Source organism: Astatotilapia calliptera, chromosome 13 (assembly GCF_900246225.1).
Source record: "Astatotilapia calliptera chromosome 13, fAstCal1.2, whole genome shotgun sequence".
In the NCBI taxonomy this organism is placed as follows: Eukaryota; Metazoa; Chordata; class Actinopteri; order Cichliformes; family Cichlidae; genus Astatotilapia; species Astatotilapia calliptera.
The window spans coordinates 29701479-29719491 of record NC_039314.1 but is presented as its reverse complement, the minus strand read 5'-3'; the positions used below and the strand labels follow the sequence as shown (position 1 = coordinate 29719491).

The 18013-nt window shown below is 45.7% G+C and overlaps 1 protein-coding gene and 17 non-coding genes across 18 annotated transcripts; 4 read left to right on the top strand and 14 right to left on the bottom strand.

The window, feature by feature from the left end:
- Nucleotides 1-157: 157 nt before the first annotated feature.
- On the bottom strand, nt 158-231 carry trnat-agu (transfer RNA threonine (anticodon AGU)). Its single transcript has one exon. It is a non-coding gene; the product is annotated as a tRNA-Thr (tRNA).
- Nucleotides 232-483: 252 nt separating this feature from the next.
- trnat-agu (transfer RNA threonine (anticodon AGU)) lies at nt 484-557 on the bottom strand. The gene has a single exon. It is a non-coding gene; the product is annotated as a tRNA-Thr (tRNA).
- A 1988-nt stretch (nt 558-2545) lies between these two features.
- Nucleotides 2546-2619, bottom strand: trnat-ugu (transfer RNA threonine (anticodon UGU)). The gene has a single exon. It is a non-coding gene; the product is annotated as a tRNA-Thr (tRNA).
- A 110-nt stretch (nt 2620-2729) lies between these two features.
- On the top strand, nt 2730-2803 carry trnat-cgu (transfer RNA threonine (anticodon CGU)). Its single transcript has one exon. It is a non-coding gene; the product is annotated as a tRNA-Thr (tRNA).
- A 365-nt stretch (nt 2804-3168) lies between these two features.
- Nucleotides 3169-3242, bottom strand: trnat-agu (transfer RNA threonine (anticodon AGU)). The gene has a single exon. It is a non-coding gene; the product is annotated as a tRNA-Thr (tRNA).
- Nucleotides 3243-3495: 253 nt separating this feature from the next.
- On the bottom strand, nt 3496-3569 carry trnat-agu (transfer RNA threonine (anticodon AGU)). Its single transcript has one exon. It is a non-coding gene; the product is annotated as a tRNA-Thr (tRNA).
- A 1988-nt stretch (nt 3570-5557) lies between these two features.
- trnat-ugu (transfer RNA threonine (anticodon UGU)) lies at nt 5558-5631 on the bottom strand. Its single transcript has one exon. It is a non-coding gene; the product is annotated as a tRNA-Thr (tRNA).
- A 110-nt stretch (nt 5632-5741) lies between these two features.
- trnat-cgu (transfer RNA threonine (anticodon CGU)) lies at nt 5742-5815 on the top strand. Its single transcript has one exon. It is a non-coding gene; the product is annotated as a tRNA-Thr (tRNA).
- Nucleotides 5816-6180: 365 nt separating this feature from the next.
- On the bottom strand, nt 6181-6254 carry trnat-agu (transfer RNA threonine (anticodon AGU)). The gene has a single exon. It is a non-coding gene; the product is annotated as a tRNA-Thr (tRNA).
- Nucleotides 6255-6505: 251 nt separating this feature from the next.
- On the bottom strand, nt 6506-6579 carry trnat-agu (transfer RNA threonine (anticodon AGU)). The gene has a single exon. It is a non-coding gene; the product is annotated as a tRNA-Thr (tRNA).
- Nucleotides 6580-8567: 1988 nt separating this feature from the next.
- Nucleotides 8568-8641, bottom strand: trnat-ugu (transfer RNA threonine (anticodon UGU)). The gene has a single exon. It is a non-coding gene; the product is annotated as a tRNA-Thr (tRNA).
- Nucleotides 8642-8751: 110 nt separating this feature from the next.
- On the top strand, nt 8752-8825 carry trnat-cgu (transfer RNA threonine (anticodon CGU)). The gene has a single exon. It is a non-coding gene; the product is annotated as a tRNA-Thr (tRNA).
- A 365-nt stretch (nt 8826-9190) lies between these two features.
- On the bottom strand, nt 9191-9264 carry trnat-agu (transfer RNA threonine (anticodon AGU)). Its single transcript has one exon. It is a non-coding gene; the product is annotated as a tRNA-Thr (tRNA).
- A 252-nt stretch (nt 9265-9516) lies between these two features.
- Nucleotides 9517-9590, bottom strand: trnat-agu (transfer RNA threonine (anticodon AGU)). Its single transcript has one exon. It is a non-coding gene; the product is annotated as a tRNA-Thr (tRNA).
- A 1988-nt stretch (nt 9591-11578) lies between these two features.
- On the bottom strand, nt 11579-11652 carry trnat-ugu (transfer RNA threonine (anticodon UGU)). The gene has a single exon. It is a non-coding gene; the product is annotated as a tRNA-Thr (tRNA).
- Nucleotides 11653-11762: 110 nt separating this feature from the next.
- trnat-cgu (transfer RNA threonine (anticodon CGU)) lies at nt 11763-11836 on the top strand. Its single transcript has one exon. It is a non-coding gene; the product is annotated as a tRNA-Thr (tRNA).
- A 365-nt stretch (nt 11837-12201) lies between these two features.
- trnat-agu (transfer RNA threonine (anticodon AGU)) lies at nt 12202-12275 on the bottom strand. The gene has a single exon. It is a non-coding gene; the product is annotated as a tRNA-Thr (tRNA).
- A 288-nt stretch (nt 12276-12563) lies between these two features.
- Nucleotides 12564-14422, bottom strand: prorsd1 (prolyl-tRNA synthetase domain containing 1). Its single transcript, XM_026190120.1, has 4 exons — nt 14206-14422; nt 13314-13439; nt 13151-13240; nt 12564-13065 (listed from the first exon to the last, which is right to left on the bottom strand). Exons 1-4 carry the CDS (start codon nt 14284-14286, stop codon nt 12853-12855), a joined length of 510 nt encoding a protein of 169 aa, XP_026045905.1. The 5' UTR covers nt 14287-14422; the 3' UTR covers nt 12564-12852.
- Between the last annotated feature and the right edge of the window lie 3591 nt (nt 14423-18013).

Below are 18013 nucleotides of genomic sequence, written 5' to 3'. Positions count from 1 at the left end.
AAGCTTCTCGGATCGGGTGCAAAGAAGTTTTTAAAGCTCTCAAGAGTACCGTGAGGTGGATAACTGAGGACATACAAAGACTTTGAAAGATTTCCCAACTCCAAGATTAAGAATGCAATTAACACTGTGAAGAAGATGGTTTCAAATGGTAACAGGAAGGCACTGCTGGGATTTGAACCCAGGATCTCCTGTTTACTAGACAGGCGCTTTGACCAGCTGAGCCACAGCGCCTCCTGCTGACAGGCAAACCGGTAATACCTGGTATTACCTGGTACTGCAGAAGGAGACGAGTTCAACTTTTTTTTTACTTTTGTGCACTATAAATGTAAGATATGGTCAAATAGTCCAACAAGTAACTTCCTGTTCCTCACTTCGTCAATGACCTCAGTGGAAACATCATAAGGTGAAGGAGAAGCTTTTGAGACTGATTCAACAGGGTGAGTCTGAACACTGTGAAGAAGATGGTTTCAAATGGTAACGGGAAGGTACTGCTGGGATTTGAACCCAGGATCTCCTGTTTACTAGACAGGCACTTTGACCAGCTAAGCCACAGCGCCTCCTGCTGTCAGGCAATCCGGTAATACCTGGTATTACCTGGTACTGCAGAAGGAGACGAGTTCACTTTTTTAACTTTTGTGCACTATCAATGTAGGATATGGTCAAATAGTCCAACAAGTAACTTCCTGTTCCTCACTTCTTCAATGACCTCGGTGGAAACATCATAAGGTGAAGGAGAAGCTTTTGAGACTGATTCAACAGGGTGAGTCTGAACAAGTCCTCAAAACAACTCTATTTCCCTTGGCAAGGGTGGATTCCCGCACTTTACTGTCAAAGCTTTGTTTGTTTCGTAAAGCACTCTTTTGAATGTGCTCAATGGCTAACTGGTAGCTTTCTGCAAGACTCTCTCAGCTCTCCAGATCTAATTTCTGTTCACGTAGACAATCGGAAAGAGACATCTGCAGCAGGGGGCATGGCCCAGCTACATCAGTTTGACAGAAATCTGCTGGTATTGCAGAGGCTCCAATAGCCAAACATTGTACTCGTGCAGACGATGGTACTGCTGCCTCCTCCTCCTCAAGAGTTGAGGAATACTCATGTCTCTTGCATACTGCCTTTACTGCCTCGGTTGGAAAATCTGGCTCTTTGTTGCGGCGCAAGAGCTGTGCAGTAAAGCCTTCAATGGCATTTTCCTCATCATTAGAACTCTGATCAGATATATCACAGGCATGCAGATACGGACGTCTCAACAGCCCATCTGCATCTTGGTTGTCCTTCCCAGCACTATACTCAATGTCAAAATCAAAACTGGAAAGTACGGCCAACCAGCAATGCCCTACTGCGTCCAACTTTGCAGATGTTAAAACGTATGTGAGTGGATTATTGTCTGTCATCACTGTACATTTTACTCCATAGATACAGCGGAAAACGTTCTGGGTGACAGCCCACTTCACAGACAGGAAGTCAAGCTTGTGTGCAGGGTACCTTTGCTCGGACTTGGAGAGACCCCTACTGGCACAGGCAATGACTCTTAACTTGCTCTCCTGTTCTTGATATAGGGCTGCACCGAGAACATGGGCGCTTGCATCGGTGTGCACAATATAATGTTCTTTGGATCTGCAAACCCAAGAACAGGAGCTGTTGTGAGCTTGAGAATCAATGTCTTAAAAGTATCTTCAGCGGTTGGGGTCCATTTTTCGTGAAAAAGGCTTTTTGAGATCCGCACTGGTAGAAACCTTGTGGTTTCTGCCAGACAGACTGGATTTTCTCTTCAGTGGGAGGCAACCAGCACTTAAGTGATTAAGGGGTATTGCAAGCTTGGAATAGTCTTTTATAAACCTCCTGTAATATCCAGTGAACCCAAGGAAAGACTTAAGCTACTTGATGTTATCTGGTCTTGGCCAGGTAGTGAGGGCAGCTGGATCTGTTTTGAGCCCTTCTGATGATACAACATGGCTGAGATATTGGACAGATGTCCTGAAGAACTGACATTTCTCTGGCGACAGCTTTAAAGTAAATTCTTTCATCCTATGGAGGACCTTCAGCGATCATTCCTCATGGTTCTCAAGTGTAGCTGAGAAAGGAGTGACATCATCAAGAAAAACCGAGACCTGACTCAAATTCCTGCTGCCTATACACTTTTCCATAACATAAGAGGAAAGTAGAACACCTCCTTATGCTGTTTTTAATAGAGAACTCTTCGGCATTTATTTTAACACAACACCTAACAGTCTTACCTTCTCTTATCAGTAACTCGAATGATTTGCAGAATCTTGACAGTACTTTTGGGACGAAAGCTCAATATAACCCTGCCTCACCCAGTTTCTATACTGGTCCATTTATGTCTGTTGTCACAGTTGCGCAGTTTCATGTTTTAGTAGACTTTCAGTTTTGATGTTTTTCATCTGCATGTGGTGCACAGCTGCTGGGGTGTCCTTTGCTAAATCTTTAGTGCCTCCAAACTTCAGATTCAACAGATTACTTCCTTTTATTTTGACATTGAGGAAAAGTTGCCTACACAGAATTTCTTATTTTGAAATAGCTCAACAGGCACTGCTGGGATTTGAACCCAGGATCTCCTGTTTACAAGACAGGTGCTTTGACCGGCTAAGCTACAGTGCCTCCTTCAGGGAAGGGAAAAACCAAGTAACCTCTGCAGACACAGTTTTGAATCGGTTTGTCACATTTTTCCCCACCAGCTGTTGGACAGTAGCCAGAGGCACACAGCTCAAGGCGCTGTGGCTTAGCTGGCCAAAGCGCCTGTCTCGTAAACAGGAGATCCTGGGTTCAAATCCCAGCAGTGCCTTACCTCCCTACCAATGCCATTACATTTCATTAATGAGTGCTGATGGCGGGAAGCATTGGGCGTTATGCTTTCTCTCCTTCGTTTCCAAGAAGAGGACACAATGAAGATTTAGACATGCCCAAGACATCAATATTGGGTGAACAACCCTCAGAAGCTCCACTAGCGGTTTAATGCCTGGGACCCTCCAGCATTTGTTCTAGAACTGAAGAAGCTTCTCGGATCGGGTGCAAAGAAGTTTTTAAAGCTCTCAAGAGTACCGTGAGGTGGATAACTGAGGACATACAAAGACTTTGAAAGATTTCCCAACTCCAAGATTAAGAATGCAATTAACACTGTGAAGAAGATGGTTTCAAATGGTAACAGGAAGGCACTGCTGGGATTTGAACCCAGGATCTCCTGTTTACTAGACAGGCGCTTTGACCAGCTGAGCCACAGCGCCTCCTGCTGACAGGCAAACCGGTAATACCTGGTATTACCTGGTACTGCAGAAGGAGACGAGTTCAACTTTTTTTTTTACTTTTGTGCACTATAAATGTAAGATATGGTCAAATAGTCCAACAAGTAACTTCCTGTTCCTCACTTCGTCAATGACCTCAGTGGAAACATCATAAGGTGAAGGAGAAGCTTTTGACACTGATTCAACAGGGTGAGTCTGAACACTGTGAAGAAGATGGTTTCAAATAGTAACAGGAAGGCACTGCTGGGATTTGAACCCAGGAACTCCTGTTTACTAGACAGGCGCTTTGACCAGCTGAGCCACAGCGCCTCCTGCTGTCAGGCAATCCGGTAATACCTGGTATTACCTGGTACTGCAGAAGGAGACGAGTTCACTTTTTTAACTTTTGTGCACTATCAATGTAGGATATGGTCAAATAGTCCAACAAGTAACTTCCTGTTCCTCACTTCTTCAATGACCTCGGTGGAAACATCATAAGGTGAAGGAGAAGCTTTTGAGACTGATTCAACAGGGTGAGTCTGAACAAGTCCTCAAAACAACTCTATTTCCCTTGGCAAGGGTGGATTCCCGCACTTTACTGTCAAAGCTTTGTTTGTTTCGTAAAGCACTCTTTTGAATGTGCTCAATGGCTAACTGGTAGCTTTCTGCAAGACTCTCTCAGCTCTCCAGATCTAATTTCTGTTCACGTAGCCAATCGGAAAGAGACATCTGCAGCAGGGGGCATGGCCCAGCTACATCAGTTTGACAGAAATCTGCTGGTATTGCAGAGGCTCCAATAGCCAAACATTGTACTCGTGCAGACGATGGTACTGCTGCCTCCTCCTCCTCAAGAGTTGAGGAATACTCATGTCTCTTGCATACTGCCTTTACTGCCTCGGTTGGAAAATCTGGCTCTTTGTTGCGGCGCAAGAGCTGTGCAGTAAAGCCTTCAATGGCATTTTCCTCATCATTAGAACTCTGATCAGATATATCACAGGCATGCAGATACGGACGTCTCAACAGCCCATCTGCATCTTGGTTGTCCTTCCCAGCACTATACTCAATGTCAAAATCAAAACTGGAAAGTACGGCCAACCAGCAATGCCCTACTGCGTCCAACTTTGCAGATGTTAAAACGTATGTGAGTGGATTATTGTCTGTCATCACTGTACATTTTACTCCATAGATACAGCGGAAAACGTTCTGGGTGACAGCCCACTTCACAGACAGGAAGTCAAGCTTGTGTGCAGGGTACCTTTGCTCGGACTTGGAGAGACCCCTACTGGCACAGGCAATGACTCTTAACTTGCTCTCCTGTTCTTGATATAGGGCTGCACCGAGAACATGGGCGCTTGCATCGGTGTGCACAATATAATGTTCTTTGGATCTGCAAACCCAAGAACAGGAGCTGTTGTGAGCTTGAGAATCAATGTCTTAAAAGTATCTTCAGCGGTTGGGGTCCATTTTTCGTGAAAAAGGCTTTTTGAGATCCGCACTGGTAGAAACCTTGTGGTTTCTGCCAGACAGACTGGATTTTCTCTTCAGTGGGAGGCAACCAGCACTTAAGTGATTAAGGGGTATTGCAAGCTTGGAATAGTCTTTTATAAACCTCCTGTAATATCCAGTGAACCCAAGGAAAGACTTAAGCTACTTGATGTTATCTGGTCTTGGCCAGGTAGTGAGGGCAGCTGGATCTGTTTTGAGCCCTTCTGATGATACAACATGGCTGAGATATTGGACAGATGTCCTGAAGAACTGACATTTCTCTGGCGACAGCTTTAAAGTAAATTCTTTCATCCTATGGAGGACCTTCAGCGATCATTCCTCATGGTTCTCAAGTGTAGCTGAGAAAGGAGTGACATCATCAAGAAAAACCGAGACCTGACTCAAATTCCTGCTGCCTATACACTTTTCCATAACATAAGAGGAAAGTAGAACACCTCCTTATGCTGTTTTTAATAGAGAACTCTTCGGCATTTATTTTAACACAACACCTAACAGTCTTACCTTCTCTTATCAGTAACTCGAATGATTTGCAGAATCTTGACAGTACTTTTGGGACGAAAGCTCAATATAACCCTGCCTCACCCAGTTTCTATACTGGTCCATTTATGTCTGTTGTCACAGTTGCGCAGTTTCATGTTTTAGTAGACTTTCAGTTTTGATGTTTTTCATCTGCATGTGGTGCACAGCTGCTGGGGTGTCCTTTGCTAAATCTTTAGTGCCTCCAAACTTCAGATTCAACAGATTACTTCCTTTTATTTTGACATTGAGGAAAAGTTGCCTACACAGAATTTCTTATTTTGAAATAGCTCAACAGGCACTGCTGGGATTTGAACCCAGGATCTCCTGTTTACAAGACAGGTGCTTTGACCGGCTAAGCTACAGTGCCTCCTTCAGGGAAGGGAAAAACCAAGTAACCTCTGCAGACACAGTTTTGAATCGGTTTGTCACATTTTTCCCCACCAGCTGTTGGACAGTAGCCAGAGGCACACAGCTCAAGGCGCTGTGGCTTAGCTGGCCAAAGCGCCTGTCTCGTAAACAGGAGATCCTGGGTTCAAATCCCAGCAGTGCCTTACCTCCCTACCAATGCCATTACATTTCATTAATGAGTGCTGATGGCGGGAAGCATTGGGCGTTATGCTTTCTCTCCTTCGTTTCCAAGAAGAGGACACAATGAAGATTTAGACATGCCCAAGACATCAATATTGGGTGAACAACCCTCAGAAGCTCCACTAGCGGTTTAATGCCTGGGACCCTCCAGCATTTGTTCTAGAACTGAAGAAGCTTCTCGGATCGGGTGCAAAGAAGTTTTTAAAGCTCTCAAGAGTACCGTGAGGTGGATAACTGAGGACATACAAAGACTTTGAAAGATTTCCCAACTCCAAGATTAAGAATGCAATTAACACTGTGAAGAAGATGGTTTCAAATGGTAACAGGAAGGCACTGCTGGGATTTGAACCCAGGATCTCCTGTTTACTAGACAGGCGCTTTGACCAGCTGAGCCACAGCGCCTCCTGCTGACAGGCAAACCGGTAATACCTGGTATTACCTGGTACTGCAGAAGGAGACGAGTTCAACTTTTTTTTACTTTTGTGCACTATAAATGTAAGATATGGTCAAATAGTCCAACAAGTAACTTCCTGTTCCTCACTTCGTCAATGACCTCAGTGGAAACATCATAAGGTGAAGGAGAAGCTTTTGACACTGATTCAACAGGGTGAGTCTGAACACTGTGAAGAAGATGGTTTCAAATAGTAACAGGAAGGCACTGCTGGGATTTGAACCCAGGATCTCCTGTTTACTAGACAGGCACTTTGACCAGCTAAGCCACAGCGCCTCCTGCTGGCAGGCAATCCGGTAATACCTGGTATTACCTGGTACTGCAGAAGGAGACGAGTTCACTTTTTTAACTTTTGTGCACTATCAATGTAGGATATGGTCAAATAGTCCAACAAGTAACTTCCTGTTCCTCACTTCTTCAATGACCTCGGTGGAAACATCATAAGGTGAAGGAGAAGCTTTTGAGACTGATTCAACAGGGTGAGTCTGAACAAGTCCTCAAAACAACTCTATTTCCCTTGGCAAGGGTGGATTCCCGCACTTTACTGTCAAAGCTTTGTTTGTTTCGTAAAGCACTCTTTTGAATGTGCTCAATGGCTAACTGGTAGCTTTCTGCAAGACTCTCTCAGCTCTCCAGATCTAATTTCTGTTCACGTAGACAATCGGAAAGAGACATCTGCAGCAGGGGGCATGGCCCAGCTACATCAGTTTGACAGAAATCTGCTGGTATTGCAGAGGCTCCAATAGCCAAACATTGTACTCGTGCAGACGATGGTACTGCTGCCTCCTCCTCCTCAAGAGTTGAGGAATACTCATGTCTCTTGCATACTGCCTTTACTGCCTCGGTTGGAAAATCTGGCTCTTTGTTGCGGCGCAAGAGCTGTGCAGTAAAGCCTTCAATGGCATTTTCCTCATCATTAGAACTCTGATCAGATATATCACAGGCATGCAGATACGGACGTCTCAACAGCCCATCTGCATCTTGGTTGTCCTTCCCAGCACTATACTCAATGTCAAAATCAAAACTGGAAAGTACGGCCAACCAGCAATGCCCTACTGCGTCCAACTTTGCAGATGTTAAAACGTATGTGAGTGGATTATTGTCTGTCATCACTGTACATTTTACTCCATAGATACAGCGGAAAACGTTCTGGGTGACAGCCCACTTCACAGACAGGAAGTCAAGCTTGTGTGCAGGGTACCTTTGCTCGGACTTGGAGAGACCCCTACTGGCACAGGCAATGACTCTTAACTTGCTCTCCTGTTCTTGATATAGGGCTGCACCGAGAACATGGGCGCTTGCATCGGTGTGCACAATATAATGTTCTTTGGATCTGCAAACCCAAGAACAGGAGCTGTTGTGAGCTTGAGAATCAATGTCTTAAAAGTATCTTCAGCGGTTGGGGTCCATTTTTCGTGAAAAAGGCTTTTTGAGATCCGCACTGGTAGAAACCTTGTGGTTTCTGCCAGACAGACTGGATTTTCTCTTCAGTGGGAGGCAACCAGCACTTAAGTGATTAAGGGGTATTGCAAGCTTGGAATAGTCTTTTATAAACCTCCTGTAATATCCAGTGAACCCAAGGAAAGACTTAAGCTACTTGATGTTATCTGGTCTTGGCCAGGTAGTGAGGGCAGCTGGATCTGTTTTGAGCCCTTCTGATGATACAACATGGCTGAGATATTGGACAGATGTCCTGAAGAACTGACATTTCTCTGGCGACAGCTTTAAAGTAAATTCTTTCATCCTATGGAGGACCTTCAGCGATCATTCCTCATGGTTCTCAAGTGTAGCTGAGAAAGGAGTGACATCATCAAGAAAAACCGAGACCTGACTCAAATTCCTGCTGCCTATACACTTTTCCATAACATAAGAGGAAAGTAGAACACCTCCTTATGCTGTTTTTAATAGAGAACTCTTCGGCATTTATTTTAACACAACACCTAACAGTCTTACCTTCTCTTATCAGTAACTCGAATGATTTGCAGAATCTTGACAGTACTTTTGGGACGAAAGCTCAATATAACCCTGCCTCACCCAGTTTCTATACTGGTCCATTTATGTCTGTTGTCACAGTTGCGCAGTTTCATGTTTTAGTAGACTTTCAGTTTTGATGTTTTTCATCTGCATGTGGTGCACAGCTGCTGGGGTGTCCTTTGCTAAATCTTTAGTGCCTCCAAACTTCAGATTCAACAGATTACTTCCTTTTATTTTGACATTGAGGAAAAGTTGCCTACACAGAATTTCTTATTTTGAAATAGCTCAACAGGCACTGCTGGGATTTGAACCCAGGATCTCCTGTTTACAAGACAGGTGCTTTGACCGGCTAAGCTACAGTGCCTCCTTCAGGGAAGGGAAAAACCAAGTAACCTCTGCAGACACAGTTTTGAATCGGTTTGTCACATTTTTCCCCACCAGCTGTTGGACAGTAGCCAGAGGCACACAGCTCAAGGCGCTGTGGCTTAGCTGGCCAAAGCGCCTGTCTCGTAAACAGGAGATCCTGGGTTCAAATCCCAGCAGTGCCTTACCTCCCTACCAATGCCATTACATTTCATTAATGAGTGCTGATGGCGGGAAGCATTGGGCGTTATGCTTTCTCTCCTTCGTTTCCAAGAAGAGGACACAATGAAGATTTAGACATGCCCAAGACATCAATATTGGGTGAACAACCCTCAGAAGCTCCACTAGCGGTTTAATGCCTGGGACCCTCCAGCATTTGTTCTAGAACTGAAGAAGCTTCTCGGATCGGGTGCAAAGAGGTTTTTAAAGCTCTCAAGAGTACCGTGAGGTGGATAACTGAGGACATACAAAGACTTTGAAAGATTTCCCAACTCCAAGATTAAGAATGCAATTAACACTGTGAAGAAGATGGTTTCAAATGGTAACAGGAAGGCACTGCTGGGATTTGAACCCAGGATCCCCTGTTTACTAGACAGGCGCTTTGACCAGCTGAGCCACAGCGCCTCCTGCTGACAGGCAAACCGGTAATACCTGGTATTACCTGGTACTGCAGAAGGAGACGAGTTCAACTTTTTTTTTACTTTTGTGCACTATAAATGTAAGATATGGTCAAATAGTCCAACAAGTAACTTCCTGTTCCTCACTTCGTCAATGACCTCGGTGGAAACATCATAAGGTGAAGGAGAAGCTTTTGACACTGATTCAACAGGGTGAGTCTGAACACTGTGAAGAAGATGGTTTCAAATAGTAACAGGAAGGCACTGCTGGGATTTGAACCCAGGATCTCCTGTTTACTAGACAGGCACTTTGACCAGCTAAGCCACAGCGCCTCCTGCTGGCAGGCAATCCGGTAATACCTGGTATTACCTGGTACTGCAGAAGGAGACGAGTTCACTTTTTTAACTTTTGTGCACTATCAATGTAGGATATGGTCAAATAGTCCAACAAGTAACTTCCTGTTCCTCACTTCTTCAATGACCTCGGTGGAAACATCATAAGGTGAAGGAGAAGCTTTTGAGACTGATTCAACAGGGTGAGTCTGAACAAGTCCTCAAAACAACTCTATTTCCCTTGGCAAGGGTGGATTCCCGCACTTTACTGTCAAAGCTTTGTTTGTTTCGTAAAGCACTCTTTTGAATGTGCTCAATGGCTAACTGGTAGCTTTCTGCAAGACTCTCTCAGCTCTCCAGATCTAATTTCTGTTCACGTAGCCAATCGGAAAGAGACATCTGCAGCAGGGGGCATGGCCCAGCTACATCAGTTTGACAGAAATCTGCTGGTATTGCAGAGGCTCCAATAGCCAAACATTGTACTCGTGCAGACGATGGTACTGCTGCCTCCTCCTCCTCAAGAGTTGAGGAATACTCATGTCTCTTGCATACTGCCTTTACTGCCTCGGTTGGAAAATCTGGCTCTTTGTTGCGGCGCAAGAGCTGTGCAGTAAAGCCTTCAATGGCATTTTCCTCATCATTAGAACTCTGATCAGATATATCACAGGCATGCAGATACGGACGTCTCAACAGCCCATCTGCATCTTGGTTGTCCTTCCCAGCACTATACTCAATGTCAAAATCAAAACTGGAAAGTACGGCCAACCAGCAATGCCCTACTGCGTCCAACTTTGCAGATGTTAAAACGTATGTGAGTGGATTATTGTCTGTCATCACTGTACATTTTACTCCATAGATACAGCGGAAAACGTTCTGGGTGACAGCCCACTTCACAGACAGGAAGTCAAGCTTGTGTGCAGGGTACCTTTGCTCGGACTTGGAGAGACCCCTACTGGCACAGGCAATGACTCTTAACTTGCTCTCCTGTTCTTGATATAGGGCTGCACCGAGAACATGGGCGCTTGCATCGGTGTGCACAATATAATGTTCTTTGGATCTGCAAACCCAAGAACAGGAGCTGTTGTGAGCTTGAGAATCAATGTCTTAAAAGTATCTTCAGCGGTTGGGGTCCATTTTTCGTGAAAAAGGCTTTTTGAGATCCGCACTGGTAGAAACCTTGTGGTTTCTGCCAGACAGACTGGATTTTCTCTTCAGTGGGAGGCAACCAGCACTTAAGTGATTAAGGGGTATTGCAAGCTTGGAATAGTCTTTTATAAACCTCCTGTAATATCCAGTGAACCCAAGGAAAGACTTAAGCTACTTGATGTTATCTGGTCTTGGCCAGGTAGTGAGGGCAGCTGGATCTGTTTTGAGCCCTTCTGATGATACAACATGGCTGAGATATTGGACAGATGTCCTGAAGAACTGACATTTCTCTGGCGACAGCTTTAAAGTAAATTCTTTCATCCTATGGAGGACCTTCAGCGATCATTCCTCATGGTTCTCAAGTGTAGCTGAGAAAGGAGTGACATCATCAAGAAAAACCGAGACCTGACTCAAATTCCTGCTGCCTATACACTTTTCCATAACATAAGAGGAAAGTAGAACACCTCCTTATGCTGTTTTTAATAGAGAACTCTTCGGCATTTATTTTAACACAACACCTAACAGTCTTACCTTCTCTTATCAGTAACTCGAATGATTTGCAGAATCTTGACAGTACTTTTGGGACGAAAGCTCAATATAACCCTGCCTCACCCAGTTTCTATACTGGTCCATTTATGTCTGTTGTCACAGTTGCGCAGTTTCATGTTTTAGTAGACTTTCAGTTTTGATGTTTTTCATCTGCATGTGGTGCACAGCTGCTGGGGTGTCCTTTGCTAAATCTTTAGTGCCTCCAAACTTCAGATTCAACAGATTACTTCCTTTTATTTTGACATTGAGGAAAAGTTGCCTACACAGAATTTCTTATTTTGAAATAGCTCAACAGGCACTGCTGGGATTTGAACCAAGGATCCCCTGTTTACAAGACAGGTGCTTTGACCGGCTAAGCTACAGTGCCTCCTTCAGGGAAGGGAAAAACCAAGCAACCTCTGCAGACACAGTTTTGAATCGGTTTGTCACATTTTTCCCCACCAGCTGTTGGACAGTAGCCAGAGGCACACAGCTCAAGGCGCTGTGGCTTAGCTGGCCAAAGCGCCTGTCTCGTAAACAGGAGATCCTGGGTTCAAATCCCAGCAGTGCCTTACCTCCCTACCAATGCCATTACATTTCATTAATGAGTGCTGATGGCGGGAAGCATTGGGCGTTATGCTTTCTCTCCTTCGTTTCCAAGAAGAGGACACAATGAAGATTTAGACATGCCCAAGACATCAATATTGGGTGAACAACCCTCAGAAGCTCCACTAGCGGTTTAATGCCTGGGACCCTCCAGCATTTGTTCTAGAACTGAAGAAGCTTCTCGGATCGGGTGCAAAGAAGTTTTTAAAGGTCTCAAGAGTACCGTGAGGTGGATAACTGAGGACATACAAAGACTTTGAAAGATTTCCCAACTCCAAGATTAAGAATGCAATTAACACTGTGAAGAAGATGGTTTCAAATGGTAACAGGAAGGCACTGCTGGGATTTGAACCCAGGATCTCCTGTTTACTAGACAGGAGCTTTGACCAGCTGAGCCACAGCGCCTCCTGCTGACAGGCAAACCGGTAATACCTGGTATTACCTGGTACTGCAGAAGGAGACGAGTTAAATTTTGGGGCACTATGAATGTTGGCATTCAGAAAATATTGCTTGAAAATTAATGCGGATTCTTAGCTTACCTTCTGGTTTCTCACCAAACCCTTTAAATACTGTCAGAACCATGTAACTTGATTCTTATTTGTGTAATTATTAAAATAAGTAACTGTGACCCTCGTGTTTTACCTTCTTACAGGCTGTTTCATCTTTCTGATAAACTCTTAATTTAAAGCCAAACAGAGATGACAAAGCTTTTTATTCTCTCACTTTACATTTGCAGGATAATAAATAACATCCAGGGTCAAATTTCAGTGAATAAATCTTAATTTTGGGGACTTTGCTAAACATGACAGTTTGTTCAGGTTGCAGATTCTCATCGCTGCACACAAACACGTTTTTAAAATGTTCCTTTTTACACTTAGAGCCTAGCATGAAGCTTCTCAAGATCCTCGGCGGCAGACGGCCGTATCCTGCTCTCAGCCCGACCAGGACCGCTCTCGCGTCGCTTTTAAACCAGGTGTCCGTTTTACTCGAAGCACTCCAGGATTGGCTCGTGTCCCGTTTCCTTGAGGAAGCGCAGCAGGTCGTCCGGTCTGAGCCCCATGGTGGCAGCGTTGGTCATCGGGTGGAAGTAGACCATCTCGTGGCCTCCTTCCACCAGGTCCCGGTCCAAGACGAACTTCACGCTGCGATCCTGATCGAAGAGCAGAGCAAGAGCCGTCGCACATCCCTGACCCACCTGAAGGAGAGGAGAGGAGGAGTCTAAAGCTGTGACCTGTGAATCCAGCTCAATAATTGGCCCTCCCAGTTTTGATCCTTCCTACCTTCAGCTTTTCCAACATGGCTGCCTCATCTGCGAAGCGCAGATTTCCACTCCCGACACCAAGCTTCTTGGCGAGGTCATTAAGGTTCACCTGCAGATGGAACGAGAGGAAGTGAGGTGTTAGTCTTTAGTTTTTAAGTCAGAGGTCATGTGGAGGAGCTGACCTGGCGGTCATGGCGGGCCGACACCAGCCAAAGCCCCTTCTTCTTCTTGTCTTTCAAGAACAGGTTCTTGGTGACGGCGCCATTCACGCCCTGCAGGTGAGGCATCATCTCCTCCACCGTGAACACCTGCAGGAGGAGGAGAGTGGGTGAGAGCGGGCTCTTTGTGGAAGCTTTGTGGAAGCTGTATTACTAACATCAAAGCCTCTTGCAACTCTTCCTGGTTTCCTACATTAATAAAGCTGTCTGACTGTAATGCCATCCATGCCTGCAGGACTAAACCAAACTCTGTGGTCTGGCGCCCTCTGCAGGTCACAGCAGGTCCTGCAGCACAAACGTGTCAGAGCAGTTTATGAAAGCTGCAGCAGACAGGAAGTACATAAATATATGCACATAAGTCAGGCATTCCAAGTCATATCTGCTTTTTCACGGCGCGCTCGATTCTGAGCGGAGCTCTAAAGCGCCCGTCCCAACGGATCCCGTTCAAAAACACTGCGCATTTCAGGATAAACAGATTCTGCGCAAACACAGCTGACTGCGCCTAAACTTCATCACGTAATTTTAACGTGAATTCGTGTGCTCGTGAATTCAGCACACACACGGCAAGCAAAGCGGCTCTTCTTTACTTCAGCTGACAACTTTGTTACTCCCCCACGTGTCAGTGAAACTGAAAGAGCGAGAAACTGAGGAGGAAACGCGCACTTCCACAACCGTGAGCGCGCATCAGGAGCCTATCATGGTCACGCGTGGCGCCGAATAAAAGTGCGAGTCTCTCCGATTGTGGAAATGTCTCCGAGCATATTTTCACGTATTTATATGATCTAGAGTCAGACGGGGATGTTGAAAATGCCAGAAGCGCTAATGGGATTCGGTGTAGTCGGGCTGTCCGGTTTACCGGCGGGTGCTCCACGCATCTCGTCTGGATGTGTAAAGTCTGCAGATGTTTCTCCAGCTGTGCGCGCAGGTCCTCCGACATCTTCACGTGAGACAGCAGCTCAAACGGACACAGGTGGACCCGGCAGGTAGCCGCTGAGGAGCAGCTCTTCTTCTTCTGCAGCTAATTTCCTGCAGCTGGCCGCTCGCTTCCTGTCACAGTGCCACCGTGTGACTGAGGAACAGAGCCAGCTACTCAAACTGAGCACGGGGTGCCCGCTCATAGTGCAGGTTGTAATGGGGAAGGATCTGCGTGCAGCTCGAACTCTTTTAGAAAATGAAAATTATAAAACTGTTCGATTTGGGTCAAAGTAGCACCGACGGGTCAGAGAGACAATCACAGCGCCTCCGAGCGTCAACACAATTCCATTTAACCCGAAAATCTGAGTGCTGAGATTAAAATCCTACATGCACACATACGCACACAGACTCACACACAGATGCACACAGTTTCAGAGGTGATGAAGTACAAATACTTTGTTACATGAGTACTTAAGCGGACTTTTCAGTAGCCGTACTTTGTTTTTTACTCCTCACATTTTAAGTTCCGCGTCTCGACTTTATCATCCTTTCAGTTTAAGTCAGACTCGTTACTTCAGCTTTTTGCATAAGAAACATCCACATCAGGGATGGATGTGAACGATACAGAGGTATCAGAGGCCAAGGACGTAAGCTCGGCGAGCTCAATCGGTGGAGCATGAGATTCTTAATCTCAAGGGCGTGGGTTTGAGCCCCACGTTGGGCGTTGACCTTTATTTACGAAATTTCCCACATGTGGGATTATGAGGAGTTTAAAATAAAAAACATGCAGGGAGCAGGAGCACATGACGTTTCAGAGGGCAGGACAATGAACACGAGACCCTGATGGTCAGAGGTGACCACACATCTGAACTTCCAGCAGCTCTGAGGGGTCCAGCTTTAGTGTTCCTGACTTTGAACCCTGAACGCTTCACCTGTGTCTCCTCCGTTAGCTTCTCCGTCAGCTCCTCCTGCTGTTTCCTGCGTCAGCAGCTGCTGGAGCAGAAGTCCTGATCTCCACATCACTTCCACCAGATGTTTCTTTACACACCGATGAAATATGTGACACACACACTCACGCTGCTCATCCACCCATCAGTGCAAAGTGTGTTTATGTTCATAGGAGTCGCACGACAGGAGGCGCACGCTTCATCATTCAGCTTACGGTGACGTGTTTCCAAGGTTCATTCATCAACTCACAGTTCAAATCAAACATAAATGTGACCACACATGAGGAGAAGGAGGACCATGGAGCGGCCCCACCTGAAATCCTCGCCTTTCACCTGAGCTGCAGATCCACGGTTTATGTTTAACTTGACTGAAGGCCTGTAGGAGGCGCCGTGGCTTAGCTGGATAAAGCGTCCCAGCAGCGTCCCAGCAGCGTCCCCTCTGACGTGGTCGTGTTCTTCCAACTCCAGCCTCTGCATGTCCTCCTTCACACATTCATGAACCTCCTGTGAGGCCGTCCAGGTGTTTAAACTGTCCCACCTGGATGTGAGCATGCTGCTGCACAGCTGCTGCACAGCTGCTGCACAGCTGCTGCACAGCTGCTGCACAGCTGCTGCACAGCTTCATGAGCTCTGTTCATTAAGAATGAAAGGCAGTTTGTGTGTTTTGTGTGAGGTGTCATAAGGGGACGCACACTCGGAGGCTCACTTCCTAGAATCACTGCTCAGGTGTGAGCTTGACTCTTATTATTACGTATTGATGAGGCTTTTCCTGATGATGTCGACAGGTGTTTGATCCCCTCACTGTTTCCCCCTCTCCCTCCCTCTGTCTCGTCTTCCTTTTCCTGCTCAGTGTTAGTCCACATGTTTGCTCCTGGACTCTAACATCCACCCTACTGAGAGTGCGCACTCAGTGTCCTACATTCATCTCAGCTTCCATCAGTTTAACTGTTGATTAAATGGATGCACACACACACACACACACACACACACACACACACACACACACACACACACACACACACACACACACACACACACACAGTTGATTGAAATCATTCTTCCATGGGTCGATGCTGCTCAGTGTGTCAAACCACGAAAACATAAAAACTAAAACATCTCGCTCTGATTTTTTCTACAAAGCAGCTTTTAGTGACACACACACACACACACACACACACACACACACACACACACACACTGAAAGCCTGTTGCACAATAACATGATTAATGACCAAGTCTAACTCACGACACGTAAACACTGAAGAGTCCACGTTGCTGGCCTGACAGCGCTGCATGTGCTGCTGCTGTTTCTGGGGAAGAAACTAAAAAGTGCAACGCCAACAGAGTGCGCTCGGAGCTGCAAAGGAAGACGAGACAGGGGGAGGCAAGAGGGGGAAACGGTGGGAACTGGGAAGAAAGGCCAGCAGATCAAACACCCGTCGACATCATCTGACCTCTACAGCAGCCTCACAGCATACAGCACAGGCTACCTGACCTGGTGAGCTGAGCCAGCAGCCCATCATTAGAAGTCTTCTTATTCAATGCAAAGCTGCTCTTCAAAGGTGCAAACACCACCAGCTGCTCCATCACCCTGGACGGGTGGAGCTGCTTCAGCTGCAGTGCTGCGGCTGGTTAAACAGCAGAGGCTGTGTTTGAATCTCAGCAGGGCCTGCTTCAGGAGAAACTCCACAGGGTTAAAGTGCAGTTTTTACACTTGTTTCAGTTTCAGTCAGAAATTAATTAACTACAGCGCTGAAAATCAGAAGGTAAATGTCTTTATGACTGTAAATGTGCTGAGTATGAGCTGATGTAAACCTTTACATCAGCTCATACTCACAGTTCTTATGAAGGAGGAAATTATCTACGGAGACCAAACAGTGTCTGTACACATGGGACTGACTCACCGCTGCCTCTGCTGGACAGTAGTGGAACTGTACATTTCACAGTAATGTACGTTACTGTGAGCTGATGCTGTCTGAGGTCATTTTCTGTCCTTTTATAGACGTTTCACAGCCGTATGTCGCACATTGCATCCCTTTGAAGTCGTTCTGTTCCTTTGTAATAGTTCATTATATCTTTGTGCTCATCTATCTGCACTTCAGGGTGGTTTTGCATCCTTGTGCAGGAATTTCACACTCCTATAGAGTCATGCTGCATCCTTTTTGTCATTTTAAGTCTCTTTGCAGCCCTTTTCTAATCCTTCTGCACCTCTTTGATGTTGTTGTCCATCCCTTTGTACTCATAAAGAAACCTTTTTAGTCATTTTGAGCCCCTCTGTAGGCATTAAGCATCACTTGGTGGATATTTTGCACCTTTTTAAAAAGCTTTCTGCTTGAGTCATTTCTCATTGCTTTGCAGTCATCTTCACTCCCACCACACACTGTGCTTTTCTTTTAGCCATTTAGTGTCCCTGTGGTTTGTGAGATTTGTCATCATTTAGCCCCACTTTGTGTCTTTGTGTTTTTTAATAATCGTGCTGTGATTTGACGCCTTCTCTTTCGGTTCTTGATTGTAACTCAGTGCCAGTCAAAGTGAAAGTAAGGACGAGGTCATGACCCTGAACTCATGTGCTGTCATCTGTCTTGCACTTTTGTGTTCTTTGGGGCAGAAATGTGCTCTAATGTGCCGCTTGGTCTTAAACACCAACATCCTGCACTCATGTTTGTTAGTTTGAGGTGTGGAACTTGTCTTCAGGAGACGTATCGAAGCTCCGGCTGAGAAACATCTGCTCCTTTCCGCAGTTCATCCTGCAGCACGTGCCGTCCTTTCAAGAACCTCCAACAGTCGCTCACGTCTTCGCTG